Source organism: Apostichopus japonicus, chromosome 11 (assembly GCF_037975245.1).
Source record: "Apostichopus japonicus isolate 1M-3 chromosome 11, ASM3797524v1, whole genome shotgun sequence".
NCBI lineage: Eukaryota > Metazoa > Echinodermata > Holothuroidea > Aspidochirotida > Stichopodidae > Apostichopus > Apostichopus japonicus.
Window position 1 is genome coordinate 27372461 of NC_092571.1, and position 18359 is coordinate 27390819.

The 18359-nt window shown below is 36.1% G+C and overlaps 1 protein-coding gene and 1 long non-coding RNA gene across 4 annotated transcripts in view; one reads left to right on the plus strand and one right to left on the minus strand.

Moving 5' to 3' along the window:
* LOC139975537 (uncharacterized) overlaps window positions 1-8676 on the minus strand; it is a 93158-nt gene extending 84482 nt beyond the window's left edge. The window contains exons 1-2 of the mRNA XM_071983539.1: window positions 8597-8676; window positions 6655-7965 (exon numbers count right to left, since the gene is read on the minus strand). Of these exons, the coding sequence (XP_071839640.1) occupies window positions 6655-7651 (997 nt within the window). The 5' untranslated portion in view covers window positions 7652-7965; window positions 8597-8676. The remainder of the gene's footprint in view (window positions 1-6654; window positions 7966-8596) is intronic.
* Window positions 1-18359, plus strand: part of LOC139975557 (uncharacterized) — a 466508-nt gene that overhangs the window by 292905 nt on the left and 155244 nt on the right. The gene's annotated exons all lie outside the window — the stretch shown is intronic.

The following is an 18359-nucleotide window of genomic DNA, read 5'->3' on the forward strand; positions in this document are numbered from 1 at the left end:
TGAAATGACTGGAATGGTAAACTTTGCAAGTTTGTTATTGCTTTTGCGATTAGTGATGGCCGTTCTAGGGGAAAGGTCTACAGGGAGGGTGTTTTCTTGGGTAAAATAACTAAAATTACAATCTTCAACTCGATCCAGAGTAGATCTATACGGGCCCTGTGTGGATCCTGCGAAATAGGAGGGCACTGCGTACAAGGGTAGTTTTTTTTCTAATTCAGAAAGCTCAAGGGGTTAAACCCCCACCCCCCCCCCCCCCCCCCTTGATCCGCCCCTGGTGCTGTTCACGAAAGTCTAAAGGCACATACAGTGAATGATAAACCGCAAATGGTGACCGAGTCATTTTCACACATTAGTTATGACACGTACATGGTCACCCCTCCCCTTGCGACATAACTTCTTAGCATCATAACATTTTAGCATATTAGCATCACCAGACGCTAGTCGATATCAAAATTAAGATGCAAACATCTGCACTTTTAATTGCGTGCGATGATAAGTTTACTCTAAAACTCTATAAAACGCAGGTTGGACCTTTTCGAATCTCGATTGTCACTACAATGCTGATATTCTTACGTGCTTTGCAATATTTCTAGGGATTCCATTTCTGAATTGTCAATCTCTTGTTGCAAATATTGTTGTATGGAGCCAAAAACAAGTCTGAATCGGCTTATGGACTTCTCTCTCTGTGGGAATCACAGCGACTTCTCTTTATGTTTTGCCATTCAAAGAATACGGGAAATGAATGTGAAATGAAAATATTACAAGGTACGCGTGGTCATTTTTATTATATCTTACTGCATTAATATGTTTTGTTTTGTTTTTTTGCATTAATATCATTTTCTGTTGTTGATATTTTGCATATTTCGCTAATAATAATTTAGGACAGATGGTCAATTATAATGCGATTTCTTTCCAGCATTGTCATTGTTAGACGAAGGTCTCGGATTCTGATCATTTTTTTGCCTATTTACCATTGCATTAAACGAATATTATTTTACACGGTTCGTAGGAGTTCGAAGAGTGATAAAGTATAATGACTTTATCAGAGAAACTGAAAAGGAGGGGTGTGAGCATGAGGCCGTTGAAACGTATTCCCATGTAGACGGAGATGGTTCTACCTCCCACTTAAACAATAATATAAGGAATACATTGGCTATGAGTAGGTTTTATAGGTCTACATACATACCGGTACTACTTTAAACCTATGGGTGGGGCTGGAGGGTGAGTTGGATGGGTATACACCTCACTCTCCTTGGTCGCTACCTGCGTTCCACGTCTCTTTTAAAACAAGGGACATTTGAAAGCAAAATTCTAACTTTACCCTGGTACCAGCTATGCAAGATAGATGTCGTTTGAACATACTTATACACACATACTGAAAAAAACCTTTAATCGATAAATAAAATAGTAAACTCTATTATTACAGAAACCAGAACTTCCTCGCCCTCTCCATTCTATTATCTGGATTGTTGAAGGGATGTAGTGTAACCCGGGTTACTGATGTAGGGGGCAATACGAGGCACCGTAAGGCTCTTACATGATATTAAAAAAAATTAGTTGCGCCATCATTTTCTATTGACCACAAGTCGAAGAGTGTTAAGGATTAATTCTTCATTAGCCTAACGTAATATGATACAAATTAAAGCCAGATATCCTTAATGGGGCAAAATGACGCAGTCGTGGAGGAAGAAATGATGCTCACTTGAATGACGCTAATATTTCATACAGATACAGTTGCAAAATATTGCTAGATTTTCTTGTCCATTCTTTGCATCAATATGTTTAGGATATTATTGGTAGTATTTTGTTAAGCAATTTGACAGTTTTGACATATAACAGTTAGATTGTCATTTTGTTCACCATCGCCCAGAATTTCAAGTGTTAACAATGTTACCCTTCCGGATGTAAAATAAAAGACTTTTAAAGAAAATTTGGTGTGTTTCATCGGTGACATTTTTTAATTTTGGTGAGTGACGTGGTTTAGCCTCCACTGTGTCCTTCTACTGTATCCTACTGTATCTTTTATGTGAAATAGCAAACTTTTAAAAGCATTTAAAAATTATTAAAAACATGTTTTGCTTTATATGATTTTGTTGCTTAAGGTTACCACCAAACTTTTTATATGTCTACCTCAAACTATGCTTTAAACTGTTTGTCACAATTATTACTCCGTCATTGTTCCCAGCAAAAGGGGAATATGACGCATTTTACTTTTGTCACTTTGAGTCAGAATATATAACTCTTGGACAACAGTAACTAAATTTGTGTAATTACATTATGTAGCATGAAGGTTAATATCTCTATTGAACATAGTGAGTTTGAAATTTAATTCGACGTTTTTGAGAAGCTGAGATATATTTGCTTAGATGCCTCAGCCCCCCCCCCCCCCACCCGGGGAACCGTGTACAATGGGATTCATCAAAAGTGTTCTTTGTTACGAGTTGAAGATAGGCAGAACATCAAGATCTATGTAAGAAAATCATGTTATCTCAATCATCTATGTTTGTATAAATATATTCCTTCCAGTGGTACATTTGCAACAAAGGCTTTCCCTAACAAGTGACAGTAATCTATAGTGAGCCCTTATGCGGATCAACGATAACTTCTACAGATATCTTGGTGGGATGGTAGGCCTACATCTGGTAGGTGATGTCCCGAATTAAGTTAAAAAGGAATCATCTTTAAAAACACTGAGGTACACAAATGCATCATGTATGACTGTATTGAAATTATTCATCATGCAGGGACATCCTCAACAGCCAAAGCACACTTTTCGTTATCGGCAGAACAGGGAGGTACTAAAAAAAGAAGAGATTGATGTTCACGTGACATTACATTTTAACTATACTTATTATTTTTCTTAGACGTAAATTCAAATCATGCAACGCGTGGGAGATTAAATCTTCACTTATGAACTACTGTAGTTACATGTAGTTGTTCGGCCTAAGACCGTTTAAACCGTTTTAATGCAACCATTTACATGCTGTATAGATAACATTCAAGAGAAAACCGACTCGCACTTTCTGTTTCGTGTAATATTTTATGCTCCTATGAAGTAAAAAAGCCACATTACAAAGCAAATATCAGAAAGAAGAAACAACATAAAATAAAAGGATCTTTTGACCAAACCCTGCAGTCTGACCATAGCAACAAAATAAACATGATGTGGAACGTTAAACACAGAATTAACTTAACCTAACGCAAAAAAGTCTTATTTTCAATTTAGAAGATGCGCTCAATTGTATACGTGTTGAAACTTTGGTTGTAGGAGGCATACGACTTACTTCTGATAATGAATTCAGGGATAAAATGGAATTCATTACCCACTATTTCTCCAGGCGTAGACAGAACCAACTTACAGAAGTAAGTATGATTGTAACTATAAATTACAGAAGACGCCGTGACATTGTCACACCTTACTTTACACACTGAGTTTTAATAGGTACAGTAACGTTATTGCTATATTCAAACTATAGCCTTTTGATTAAAATTCTTAAAAACTGTAAACACATTACAATTTGTATTGATTTCAGTCAATGGTTGTTTCATGAAGTTGTTGTTTAACAATTAACAGTTTAAGACAGTTCAGAATCACTGTAGCATTATCAAAATGCTCTCGTGAAGGAAGCCTTAGCAGAATAATATATTACTCTATTGCTATATGATGATCATTGTTTCACTGAAATATCTCTTTCATTAGCATACAACCTTTTCCAGTTAACACTACAGTTACTGTGTCAAAAACACTTCCTTGTATTAGCTATAAATTACACTATAACAGCTTTGCAACTACTGTTCACGTGCATCTGTATATGAATTTCCCTGTTTGTATCAATTGTTAAAAGTGAAATGGTGTACAACAAAAACTGAAAGTGAACACCCCCTCCCGATGAAGGGACATTGGGTAGAAACAAATGTGAGTATTATTGTTATAAACCCATTAATGAGTGCAAAGGCCTAGAGTGATTTACATAAATATTCATTGTGTACTTAGGAATGTTGAAAGGATTTCCCCTAGGAGTAGATGAATCAACACCACAACGGCATGACCTTTAGGTTTTCAAGTGCTGGAACTGACGTCTTGGACACGTGACGAGAAATATTTTCGCTTCCTTATTGATGTGTGTGTTTGTGGGGTTATGATTCCTTTATCGTTTTTCTTTAAAAGGATGAAATACCCGTATGCAGATTTAATGATCACGTTATCACGTGACAACATCTAAGTGACAAAGGCCACAATTCACAGTATTGCAATAAGAAATATCGATTTAAAATAAAGTTTTAATGGTTCTTTGTGTTTCTTAAACTAGTAGTGGTGTTACGGATCAAATAATCCTCTATAACGTAAACTGAAGAAGATTAATTAGTATTTTGTGCTTTCATTTATTTGTATTTTAAGCTTTCATTTTCACTGTAAATATTATTAATACTTTGTAAAGTTGATCATCATACGCACGTTTGCTTTCTGTCTTGATCGTGTTTAGGTGAATACCGATATCATCATCTTTATCGTAAAGATCTTATGTTACTGACCTCATTCAGAGATGACTTCATTATTGGCATATCATAACAAGAAGATGTTAGAGAATGAAGACTTAGATGTTCACGTGACATTATATTGTGCATCTACTTATTTTTTTCTTCTTAAACGTACATTCAGATTATGCAATGAATTGTAAAGAAAGTCCTAACGGATGTTCTATGGTAGGTACATATAAAAAAACATTGGACATACTAATTATATGTGTTATATCGAAATACTCTTTTCAAACGCCTTGTATTAAAGTATACTGAATATATTTTATGTCATAAAAATGCTATTATGATCTAGATTTTCTTTCGATTCGATTGTGAACCGTTGGACTTTATAACAAACGACATGCTTTCACAGTATAAACAGAGTAGGTGTTCAACGCTTATATATATATATATATATATATATATATATTTATATATATATATATATATATATATATATATATATATATATATATATATATATATAAATATATATATATATTTATATATATATATATATATATATATATATATATATATATATATATATATATATATATATATATATATATATATATATATATATATATATATATATATATATAGGAATAACGGAAAAACTGTTAAACAACTATGCTGCATTTAGAGAAAGGCTGGATCTCGAGTGAGATACAATAATTAAATTAGGTAAGTGATTGGAAGTAAAACAGCCAATGTTTGGTTTTTGCAGAGCTTTCGAGCAAAACTAGCTCTTCTTCAGTGCATGATCACCGAAAGTGACAAGGAGTAGCAGGAATTGAAACTGTTTTATAGAGGAGATGTCGGCAAGGTTGTAAGGGCAAAGCGACTTACTGATTTCTGCTGAATTGAGCAGAAGTTTTAGAAATTCGGATTATTTTAATCCGCGTCGGATTATTTTAATCCGATTCCGTCGTAATTGTAAAGGAATTGTTTTGGTTTATCTGGGACGGCAAATCGTTTCTGATGTTTAAACCGAATGGTGCCGTGGTCTTTAGGTTTAGTTCCCAGAAATTTTCTTTCGCTTTCCTAGATTTATCTGTCCAAGAATCGTTCTGGTCAATGGCAATAACACGCAAATTCTCAATTGAATGATTTTGGAGATTGAAGTGATTTGCAACAGGTTGGTAGATCTTTTTTGTTTTGATCGCCGATCTATGTTGTGTCATTCTCATTCTAAGAGTGTTTTTTGACTCTCCAATGTATTGTAAGTTACAAATATATATATATATATATATATAATTATATATATATATACCACATGTATCAACATTACATGAGTTGTAATTTATATTACATGATTTACCTTTACGTACCACCATGCGTGCAATAATGCCAGAAAGTTGTATTAAATACAACTTTAACAATCTCGATTCATTATTTAATGCTCCTAATGTATCATTCTTTCTGGCAGTCGACATTGCGTGGTGGTTTGCAATTGCATAGTTTCAACAAACGAGACCAACGAAAGGGAAATTAATTTGTTGTCGTCTTGTGCGCCCATCTCCCAGTATTTGCGTTTAGGTCAGTGTTAAGTCTCTGGATCTTATGCAAACAGTCTATTACAGTAAGACGTCTGTTCAGCTGCAGAATACAAATATCGCACTGGAGGGACGGATGTATTCAGACTAATTCCACTAATGTGTATCATGCTACATAATACAAAAGAATGACGTCTGTCATTACATAAATTTGAAAATAAAGTACTAAATACGGTATACATCATAATTATAAAAAAGTAACGAATCAATAACCGAAACGTATATGAAGATAAGTTTCTAACAAAAAAGAATAATCAATTAACAATATCATATTGTTCATCTTCTTGTAAAGGTTTGCAGGGAGACAGATAACCACCACTGTCATAAGTAAATAAAGATGAATTGATATTCGTATAGTTATCTGTGGGTAGATTTAATGCATTACTATTATCAATCTGAGATTCAATCGGTGGGACAATGTCATCATTAATGGATGTATTTCTATCATTGGCATTACTTGTACTAGAGTTCTCTCCGGCGGAAACATTTGAGCGATATTTATATACTATAATTACAATGAGACATATGAAACAGAAGCAGATAATCATGACAAGTAATAACACAGCTATTACTCGACCTTGGTTATTGGTTGCACTGATGTGGATCGTCGATGTGATATTTCTATCTCCATAGTAACCAGTACATTGTATATCCCCTGAGTAGACGCTTCTTCCGGTATCCGATACATTGAGTTCAATGGATGCATCGTTTTCCTTAATATCATATTTCCAGTCAGTTGGGATTTTAGTCCAGGATAGGTTAACTTCACTAACATTACTGGTACAACGTAATTCTGAATTCCTAATATCACTAAACTTGATATTTGATGGATTCGCTGTGACAGAGAACAAAGGGAGAAACAGAATAGGTCCGAATGAGCAAGATCCTTGATAACTCTGATAAGGCGCTGGTAATTGTTGAGAGACATTGCAGATAAAGGCACTATTGTTTAATGATGAGTTCAAGTCCGATGATAATGATAGAGTCTTAGAGGGGTCCGGGTGAGAGGATTCTGTCCTGGTTGAGATGTTAGTGACGATTTCATTTCCATCTCTGATATAAGTTGACATCATCACTGGTGGGTCTCCTTCCTCTGAAGTACAATTCATCTCGATGTCATTTCCTACCGAATCCTCAAATATGAATCGAGATGGATATGATGACGAACACAGAGGATTAACATCATTAATCGGATTAAAACCCACTATCCTGGCGATTAGCTGCTTTGGATTCTGACATGTGTACTTGCTGCCATTTATCTGAGTCGTTAAATTCTTGATCTTAAACAAAGCAGTCGTTGCATTAATCACTTCAAACTGATACGTGTTTGAGAAGTCCTGTTGTAATGTTGAATTTTTCACTATTTTTATAGCAGTGCTATTATTGTTAAAGACTTCAATCCCTTTGTTTGTCCCCTGTACACAGTACAAGCCTACAATACTGCCAAAAGGGAAGCTGGTAGCAGTATATACATCCACTTCTTTAAACTCACCATATTTCATCTCCTCTTGAGATGAATTAATGACAAATAAAGCAATGATGACACTAAGTTTGAAAGCTACATTCATTTCCATTTCTTTTACAAGGTAAATGGAAGATCGGCAACCAAAGGATACAATAGTCACTTATTTGATCTCCACCAATCTTGCTGAGTCTTCTTTGTGATATTCAATTCACTACTCATTTAAGAGTGATTAATGGTTTACTTCATAATATAAATGTGGCTGTAACACAAAGATAATGAATGTAAATATTGATTTCTCAAACCAGCGACATTTATGATATTTTTTAAAGTTGTATTAAAGTGTTTGATGTCATTCCCCTATCGTTTAATCCGGAGGATGCACTCCAACCTTCAGTTTTACTTCAACATCCAGAAAGGATAAAACTGAAACAAAGGAAAGATGAGTAAGTGAACGGGTGCACTGCGATGATCAAATTGAACTTATAAGTGTCCTTTGTGTTGGATAAAGCAATCTTTGCAAGACTTCTTTTTCTGACGGTAAACCTTTTTCTAATAGCTACGCAAAGTGTAAAGCAAGTGAAGACGTTAATCCTTAACAGGAATTTCAATGTAAGTTCTTGTCATGATATTAATTGTTTATGAGGTCAAATATCTTCAATGCTGTTAGTTGACGTTCACTTTGCTAAACTGGCCGTTCATTTTAATTATAAACAGGCGGGGTCTTAGAGGTAGTGTCGGACAAAAAAAAAGTGTGCTCACTAAGGGCGGAATCATTTGGTTTTCAGTTATCAACTTATCTTTCGCTGTTCAATGTACACACCTGGGTTCTCACGATCATTGCGAATTGACAGATACATGATTCAAATTACTGGCCTATTCCGAAATGGTAGAGTAGACACACTGCATAATAATGCACGATTCTATAATGAATGGGTTCTTGTTATAACAGTATCTAACAGTTTTAAAGTTTCCTTATTTTAATATAGGTCGCATTGTTATTGCAAATGCAACAAAATATCGATAAACAGTGAATCATTTTACGACAAATACTTACATTGTGTCACCAAAAACACCCCGTCCGTCGCAACATTCTTTAGATAAATCAATGAAATACCAATACGTCCAAAGAAAAAACTTCTTGTCAACACTGTGCATTTATGAATACTGGCCTATAGCTCAGTCGCCATAATCAATTTCCGAAAATATATAAGCAATATGGAAGCTTGCTCGGAACATGAAGTAGTGTTCTACGGAAGCGTTCAAAGAACATCCACATTATGAGCTTATTCACATTGCATCTGAAAAAGACCGTTTGCACACTATTTTTGTAAAAACGTTACAAAAATGAAAATAAATTTCTATACCGGCAAAGCATTAAAATTGCCATTTACACACATGATTCCAAGTACTGGTTCGCAAACGACAGTTTTTTTTTATAGATTTTGTGCCGTTTTGCAGTGTTAGTACATCTGTTCTTGGCGGTAATATTTAGAAAATTGAAATTTGGTAATATGATGTCCGTTCCACTCTTAGGTAGATTTCTATTTACTAATGATACTTTTAAGGTCACAATCTCATGCAAATAAGTTCCGTGATTAGTTGCGTAAATTTTGTCGTGCGACCTGTAGGACCGTCGTCGGACTACCAATCGGGAAAACGACTTCCAACTTCCCAGTCGAGAAAAACAATTTCGCAACTACCATGTCCGACTGAAGGCCTGGCTAAGGCTTTTCAGTAGGAGCACACATACAACGACTAATGTCCCTTTATATAGCTCCTACTTTTCGAAGGTTCCATTGATTTACGTTGCTTTTAGTTAGATATGTATCCAGCTATGTAAATCTGGAAGTGTTACAAGGTGCATTAGCGTGCATAAAGGGAGGTTAGCGGGGTTAGGGGGGAAGGGGGACGATGAAAGCTGCATATAGAAACTTATAACTAATAACCTTAATGTGCCTCAGAATGCACCATTTGGTGTCTCATGTGTGTCCGAGGAGGACCCAAAGACACCAAGGTTGTTGACTTCAATGACCCACATCAGCACTCCTTACTTTATAGAATACTTCATTCACATCTGGCCCTGCCATAAAGGTTCATGTAACTATCTTAACCAGACAGGGAATTCTAGTGAGTCATTTATTAGAACAAGCTTGCATTGAGAGCAAATGTAATGCATGTTACGAGATCATGATTACTAACTCAAAATCGCCACCCAACTGTCTTGGCTAAAAACTGCTGCCTATGATGGCGCTCTTTTGTAAAAGTTTTCAATAATAGTTCGCTGGAATCAACATTAATATAATATAATATAAATGACCGGGTTATTTTGTAGATTGTCGGATAGTACAAACATGGTAGTTATTGATCTTTTTTGTTCATTGGAAATCAGAATGGTACATAATTTAAACACCATGGACTTAAAGAGAATAAGTAAAGGTATTCTAAATTACCTTTAGTATGTGAAACAACCTTACTATGAATCATACATTCAAGTTGTCAAGTTGATAGAAAATGTCACTTAAAAATGTATTATTAATGGCTGTAATGTTATGATATGATGTCCAACTAAACTACTTGTTTAGCTCATGAATACCATATTACTGTACCACATAACAGATATATACAGCATGTTAGGCCTACATGCGAACTCCTGCCTCTTGCAACCATGCCTTCCGCGCGGTTACATCAAATACATTTCTGTAAGACTATATAAGTGTCTTGTCTTTATTTGAACAATTCCGATCCTCATTCTTCGTCAGTAACATAACAATGCCCAATGTCTTCAGTGTGTTTAGTATGTTGTTTGTTTAAGCCTCAATTTGGTTGCAGTCGTCTCGTCAGTAGAAGAAAATAAAGTGTCCATTTAAACTACTGATTTAACAGTATGGCCTATTCGTTTTAGTTCAACGAAAAATAACAACGAACACAGTCCACTAACTGATTAACAGTGTAGCATAAGTCTATATTTTGTTTTGCTAGTGTGGCTTAAGCAAGGGGTGGAAGATAGGGAGGGTGGGGGCACTGTCTTACAGAGAGAGCATTCATATAAGATACAACAGTGTGTTGTATTAATAATGACTTATGTTGTGTAGGTTCTAGCAAATCACATCTGACGAGAATCACGAGATCTTCAAATTCGTATGCGTTCGCTATATATGTGTTACTTGCTTGGTCGCAACGCTAACGTCATGTTCAGAGTTACGTGCATCAAGTAATATGTGCAGCATATAGACACAAAGTAAGAGTGCAAGCTTTAATGCAACATGTCATGCAATACAGGTAGTAATGGTTCAACATAAGGAGCCACTGTTGATGCAACATATGCGTGTTAATTAAATATCTATTAATACCCTGGGGCAATTTATGATATTGACGTTGTTTTGTTATCTTGTGGCACGAGGATTATAGTCCAGCAGTAGCTCTAACGCTTGTCGCAGGTATTCAATAGAAGACGGCACTGATAACAGAGGTCCTATTTTAGATTCGCGAAACAAATCAGTGCACAACTTTCACAATTGACATGTCAGCTGCTATATTGATTTCGCTAAGCAGGACCAATTAAATTCGTCATGAATAATCTTTTCCAAACATAGAAAACGCAGGTCGAAATAACCGAGACTTTGTCTGTCTTTTTCTCTATAGTTCCCCCTTCTCAACGATATATCACTAACAATGTGTATTACGTGATTTCCATTCACGAATGCCACCGTACATGCAAACTGTGATGTAATGATCAATACTTATATTTACAGCACCCTAACCAAATATTTTTATGATAATTCGGGCAATATGCACCAGGCTACTGAAAGAAAAATAAATTGCAATGTGTCTTTTAATGTCTAAACTTATATCATTATTTTTCATTATTATTGTAACGACTTGCCCAAAAATGAATACCAATATGGAAGGGTAAGAACACGGCAAATGATTGTATGTAATTGGCATGCGATGTAATAACCGATGCATGTGAACATGATATTCACATGAACAAGTTGTACGCGCGCCGAGCGTATTTCAATATGGTAATATTTTTGGGTTAAGTCGTTACAGCCCCCCCCCCCCCTATCTAAGTGGGCTCCAATAGGTGGCGACCGTGAGGAATTATGGAACTATTAAACTGGTGATGTTAAATCGACTGACGGAATCATGATACCACATGCAACATTCTCATTTCGAGTTCACCCACCCTATATTATTGGCTGAGGTGTTAACGTGACGTTTCATACCTGAAAAAGACGTTTTTCTTGTCAAAATATGTCTTGTCAAATATGTTAAAACGAAGAGAACAAATGCAAAGCTCGATTTTAGTGAATCTTTCTCCATAGTTTAGTTTTGTCTAACGCAATGCATCATAGACTTAGAGCAAATATGAATTATGGAACGCAATATTGATTTTAGTAGCGTTTGATGTCAAAAGTTTTCAACTTCAATCTTGGTCTTGCTCTAAATGCAGAGTTGACAATCATGTACATTATTCCCTTGCCATGACATTCTATCAGTTCAAACTTCCTGGTCAAAATGTCTTCCAGTTTTGATGTTTATGTTAAATGTGTAAAGACTCAAGCAAACACTTCAAAGAATGGTCTGGGAAAGAGTTGTACTTGCTTTAATGTGGCATTGCTAAATTAGTTTCAGGAAACGCTTTTCACGATAAAATAATCGCAACGGAAAATGTACATACTTTAAAGGCATTCAGTATCAGCACAAAGCCTAGTGTAATCAGAACATAATAGTTGTGGTTGCTATGCGATTTACTTTCCATTAAAAGATGACATCAGACAAACTGTTTGCCATGATATGTCATAGTTCATGGAATAACTATTTCTGTGTTGAGAGTATTCATCATAATGATAAAAATAATATTAAAATGAACTTATAAAGCGCTAAAATCTACGAAGTATTCAATAGCGCTGTACAACCCTAATAGAACGCCAACTTGCAACCCGAATGCAAAATGCATTGAGGTTTCGATGACTTCAATGCACCAGACTCCTGCTTGTTAGTATATATAACCAGAAGTCGCTGTTACAATAACACTATGGCATGCTAACACAGGTCAGTCTACTGTACATGGTTATACACACCTCTATCAAAAACAGAAGGGTTCTTGTACTCAATGCTATGAATCCACACACCAAGTATTACAAAACCAAACCAAATCTCTAATAACTTCGCACATGAAGGTTGCAGAGAAGTCCACTTATGGTCAATTTTGATTGGAATATGCACACGAAACTTCAAAGAATCAACTTGAAAGAAGCTAATGCAGGTCACTGGAGGTCAACCTGAGGTCAAAAGTCACCAAATGCAGGTCGACTATTGTATTACACACACTAGCGTAACTCCCAACCTTGATGGTCACTTGGTTCTCAAGTTATTGCAAAAATACTAGTTTTTGACCCCTATTTGACCTTGTTGACCTTGGACCACATAACTGTTATGTTTTGAAACGATCCATTACCCCATTCACAACGAGTCTACAAATATCAACCATGTCGGACCCTGTCAATGGTATTTTCACAAGTTATTGCAAAAAAAATCATTTTGAGCCATAAGTGACCTTTGGTGACCTTGGAACACATCACGATTATTTTAAAAAACGTGCCCCTACTTCATTCACAACTTGTCCCAATATATTAGCCATGACAGACTTTGTGACTAGAAGTTGTTGCAAAACGTAGCATAATTTGGCAGTTTTTTTGCACATAAGCAACTGTGAATGACCTTGGATGACCTAATGGTTTTTGTCAAAAATGTTTTCCTCGATAATGTGCACTCTGTCGTAAAATTCCAAGCTTGATCGACATTTGTTTCTCAATTTATTGCAAAAATACTATATTTTGACCCCTAATTGACCTTTGTTTACCTTTGATCTTATAACTGTTCTATTTGAAAACGAACCCTTACCCCATTCACAACTTGTCCACAAATATCAACCATGTCGGACCCAGTCAGTGGTAGTTTCACAAGTTATTGAGAAGAAGAAAAAACATTTTGACCCATAAATGTCCTTTGGTGACCTGGGATCACATAACGGTTATTTTTGAAAACGTGCCCCTACTTCATTCACAACTCTTCCAAATTTATCAGCCATGTCAGACTTGGTGACTAGAAGTTGTTGCAAAACATAGCATAACTTGGCAGTTTTTTGCACATAATCAACCTTGAAGGACCTTGATGACTTAATGGTTTTTATCAAAGTTGTTTTCCTCGATAATGTGCAGTCAATCGTAAAATTCCAAGCTTGATCGACATTTGTTTCTCAAGTTATTGCAAAAATACTAGTTTTTGACCCCTAATTGACCTTTGTTGACCTTGGATCATATAACTGTTCTATTTGAAAACGAACCCTTACCCCATTCACAGCTTGTCCACAAATATCAACCATGTCGAACCCTGTCAGTGGTAGTTTCACAAGTTATTGAAAAAAGAAAACTCATTTTGACCCATAAATGTCCTTTGGTGACCTGGGATCAAATCACGGTTAGTTTGGAAAATGTGCCCCTACTTCATTCACAACTTGTCCTAATGTACCAGCCATGTCAGACTTGGTGACTAGAAGTTGTTGCAAAAATTAGCATATTCTGACAGTTTTTTGCACATAATCAACCTTGAATGACCTTGGATGACCTGATAGTTCTTATCAAAAATGTCTCTCTTGATGAGATGCACTCTGTCGTAAAATTTGATTGGCCTACAACGTACACACATAATGTTATTGCTAGAAAGGTATCAAAACTAACCTTTGGCCCCTCGCAACTTGAGAACTGGATGTCCGAATGAAGCGGGAGTTGGTTTGCTATATATTGCACAAAGAGCTCTATCATATATCAACAAACTTGACAAACTTGACAACTTGACTATTGACAAACTTTTTTTGGTTTTTAAATGTTTTGCCTTGTATCTCCTAAAATGAGCATATTTTTCAAAATTTGACCTTTGACCTTTTGACCTTGCGGTCAGATGTAGTTTGACACGCTGATTCCAAAAGCAACAAGAAAAACCTGTGCGACTTTCCTAACTTTACCTAATATTAGATGGTCCAAGCTTCCCTACTTGAGATAACGTGTTTACAAGCCAGGCGTCACACACACACTTATATACATACATGTTTGTATTACATTCAGACCGAGGACCCCATTTTATTTTCTATTGTTCAAATCCACGTACCCTAACCTTAACGATACCCCATACAATAGAATTCCTCCGAGGACGTGGTGATTCTTTAGAAATCACAACCGAGGACCTAAAATTATTTTGTTCAAGTCCTCGGTCAGAATACAAAACAAACTCACGTACATACATACACACAGTCTCCGCCTGCATGAATGCATAGGTTACGATTTCATCGAAACCAAAAATGAGTCTTCAAGCAAGACTTGAACCGACTGAGAGTGGGAGAACTCCGCACATATATGGGCAGACCATTCCAGAGCTTGGGCCCGGCTGATGGAAAGGCACGGTCGCCATAGGTTTTCAGTTTAGTCCTGGGAACAGTGAGAGTGATTGTTTTGCTAGAGCGCAAGGTATAACGAGTATTGACCTGGAAGGACAGATCGTCTGACAAATAGGCGGGTGCAATTCCATGATGCACTTATTGTACACCAGGAGCAGTACTTTGAACTTAATTCTGAATTCAACAGGCAACCAGAGCAAAGAATGGAGGATACTCAACGATGGTGTGTTGAATTCATAGCTGTCTACAACAAGCCTGGCTGCGCTGTTCTGCAGACGTTGCAGTCCCTGAATCAGTTACCTTGGAATACCATGGAGCAAACTATTGCAATAATCCAAATGGCTATGAATGTGTGAATGAACCAATGTGCTCATAGTTCTAGAAGACATATGTTTCCTAATCTTCTTTAGATCATTCAGGGATAATCTAAGCCCCCAATGCACAAATTTTGTTATTAGCATAATCAGAACAGGGAGGAGTTGAACAAAGAAGAGATTAATGATCACCTTACTTTATACAGTGGATATACTTATTTCTATCATAAACGTAAATTAAAACAATATGGGTGTAGGAAAGCAAGTCTTGACTTGTGTACTACTGTAGATACATGTACAAATTATTGAACATATTACATATTGCGATCATGTTTGTGATGGCGAAAGTTAACTACATTAGTACGCCGTGTATACAAGTATGCATACTCTAAAATATCCACATGTCATCTCAACACTCCCATTGTTGGAGTTTCTTTCGATTTGAGTTTGTAACAAACGACAGGGTCACTTCACAGTTTTAACTGATTAGGTGTTCAACGCCCATTAGTGTGTAAAGCTTATTAACTGATGTTAGCAGGAAATGCTTTTCCATGACAAAAACAAACGACGCTGTGTTAATCTATATCGCACTACATGTACCAACGTCAGATCAGTAGTGTACTGCATGATTTCCCTCCACGTACTGTGTAACAAAGCCAGAATGTTAATATATACTATAGGTAATATTCTATTTGTTTGTAGCAGCCAAGTCATATATTGCAATTCATTACTATATACTATGTATCATTCGTGGTAGTGTTCCCAACAAATGTGACCAGGGGTAAACTAATTCGTTGTCGTCGTGTGCGCCTATCAGTCAGTTGTGAGACTGTGGGTCTTACAAAAGGTCATTTAAAATGGAGGGAAAACGTCATGTAGTTGAATCAGCTACACACTGGCTCTCCTCACCGAGCATGATGTCGCTAACAAACGGACTATAGTACCCAGAGTTAATTACAGCAATGGTCACTCCCGCAGTATAAATTGCAGATATGTTAATCTAATACCTCTCAGGGCAACTCGTCCACATATTGAATTTAGGAATGCTACGGCTTCAATTCCCACTTTATTCCTATCTCGGATAAACTTTCCCCTTTTCTAGAATAGGTTACATAAATTTCTTTATTAAAGTATGCAATGCAGAGACACCGACAGACAGTCTTCCCTCGTACACAACAATTGATTAATTTTTGAACCAAACGCTTTGTTAAACATTATGTTATCTCAGTTTAAGGGCGCTCGAATCATCATGATGTATTAATAGGTAATATTATATCGACAGACGTCCGTTCAGCTTCCTTAACACAAATACTGCATTGAAGGGACGGGTGTATTCAGACTACCACCAAAGTAACATATTCAATAATGTATGATACATAAGAATAACTTCAGTGATTGACTGTTTTGGGGTGTAACGGTAACTTGAAAAATAGTAATATGAGTACAGTACTCATAAAAATTATTTATAAAATAACTGTAAAAAAACTAAATAAAAGATGAAGAAATGTTTTTAAGAGAAAAGGATACTCATTTAACAATATCATACTGTATTTCGTCTTGTAAAGGTTCGCAGGGAGAGAGATAACCACCACTGTCATATGTAAGTGAAGATGAATTTATGTTCACGTATTTCTCTGTGGGAAGAATTCCAGGTAAAACGTCTACGGAAGCATCATCCATTTGAGTTGTGTTCTTACTATGTTGAGAGTTTATCACAAAAACGCGACTTAGAAGAAACGCAACAGCAACACAAGCAACAACAATGATGATGATGATCACCAAGGTCAAATATATTGCTACATTGTTTACTATGACACAATGTGGAAAATATAACACGTGTGCTGTTGATGCAATGACTCTATCTCCATAGTAACCAACGCATTGTATGTCAACTAAGTAGACGTCACTTCCGGTATCCGTCACATTAAGTTCAATGTATGTGTCGCCTTCCTTAATATCATATTTCCAGTGATTAGGGAATTACCTCCAGGTAAGGTGAACTTCACTTACATTACTGGTGCAACGTAATATTGCATTTTTAATATCACTGAAGTCGATAGTTGATGGATTCGCTGTGACAGAGAACAAAGGGAGAAACCGAATAGGTCCGAAGGAGCAAGATCCTTGATAACGCTGATAAGGTGCTGGTAATTGTTGAGAGACATTGCAGACAAAGACACTATTATTAAATGATGAGTTGAAGTACGATGAGAATGATAGAGTCTTAGAGGGGTGCAGGTAAGAGGATACTGTCCTAGTTGAGATGCTAGTAACGTCATTGATTTCATCTCCATCTCTGATGTAGGTTGACATCATCACTGGTGGATCTCCTTCCTCTGAAGTACAATTCATCTCGATGTCACTTTGTACCGAATCCTCAAATATGAATCGAGATCCATATGATGATGAACAAAGAGGATTAACATCATTTATCGGATTAAAACCCACGACTGTAGCAGATAGTTCCTTTTGATTGCAACATCGAAACAATGTGCCGTTTATTTCACTTGTTAATTTATTTATTGTTAACAAAATAGTTGTTGAAGTAATCATGTCGAATTGATAGGTGGTAGAAAATTCATCCTGCAGTTGCGAATTTATAGCTATATTAAAAATATCCTTACTACTGCTTAAAGCCTGTACTTGTAAGATGTTTATATCTTGTTCACAGTAAATTCCTACAGTACTTCCAAAAGGGAAGAACGCATTATAGTTTTCCGTCCTAAAGTTCGCATATTTAATCGTCTCTTCAGAAGCAAGAATAGTAAAGAAAGCAAAGATTGCTATCAATTTAAACGTCGCCTTTGTATTCATTTTAACGCTGCGTAATGTGCAAGTTATAGGAATAATGTTGGCTCTGGAACTAATCCCGTATAATTTATAGCTTGACAAATTTCAATCGAACTACCCCTTAATAGGGATTCAATTCATAAAAGTGAAGAATATTCGTCGATTTTCGTTCCCGAACTTGCAGAGAGTATCATATAATTCCACCGATTGTGGTTATATTTTGGTGGAAGTAGGATCTTCATTGTTTTATATCAACA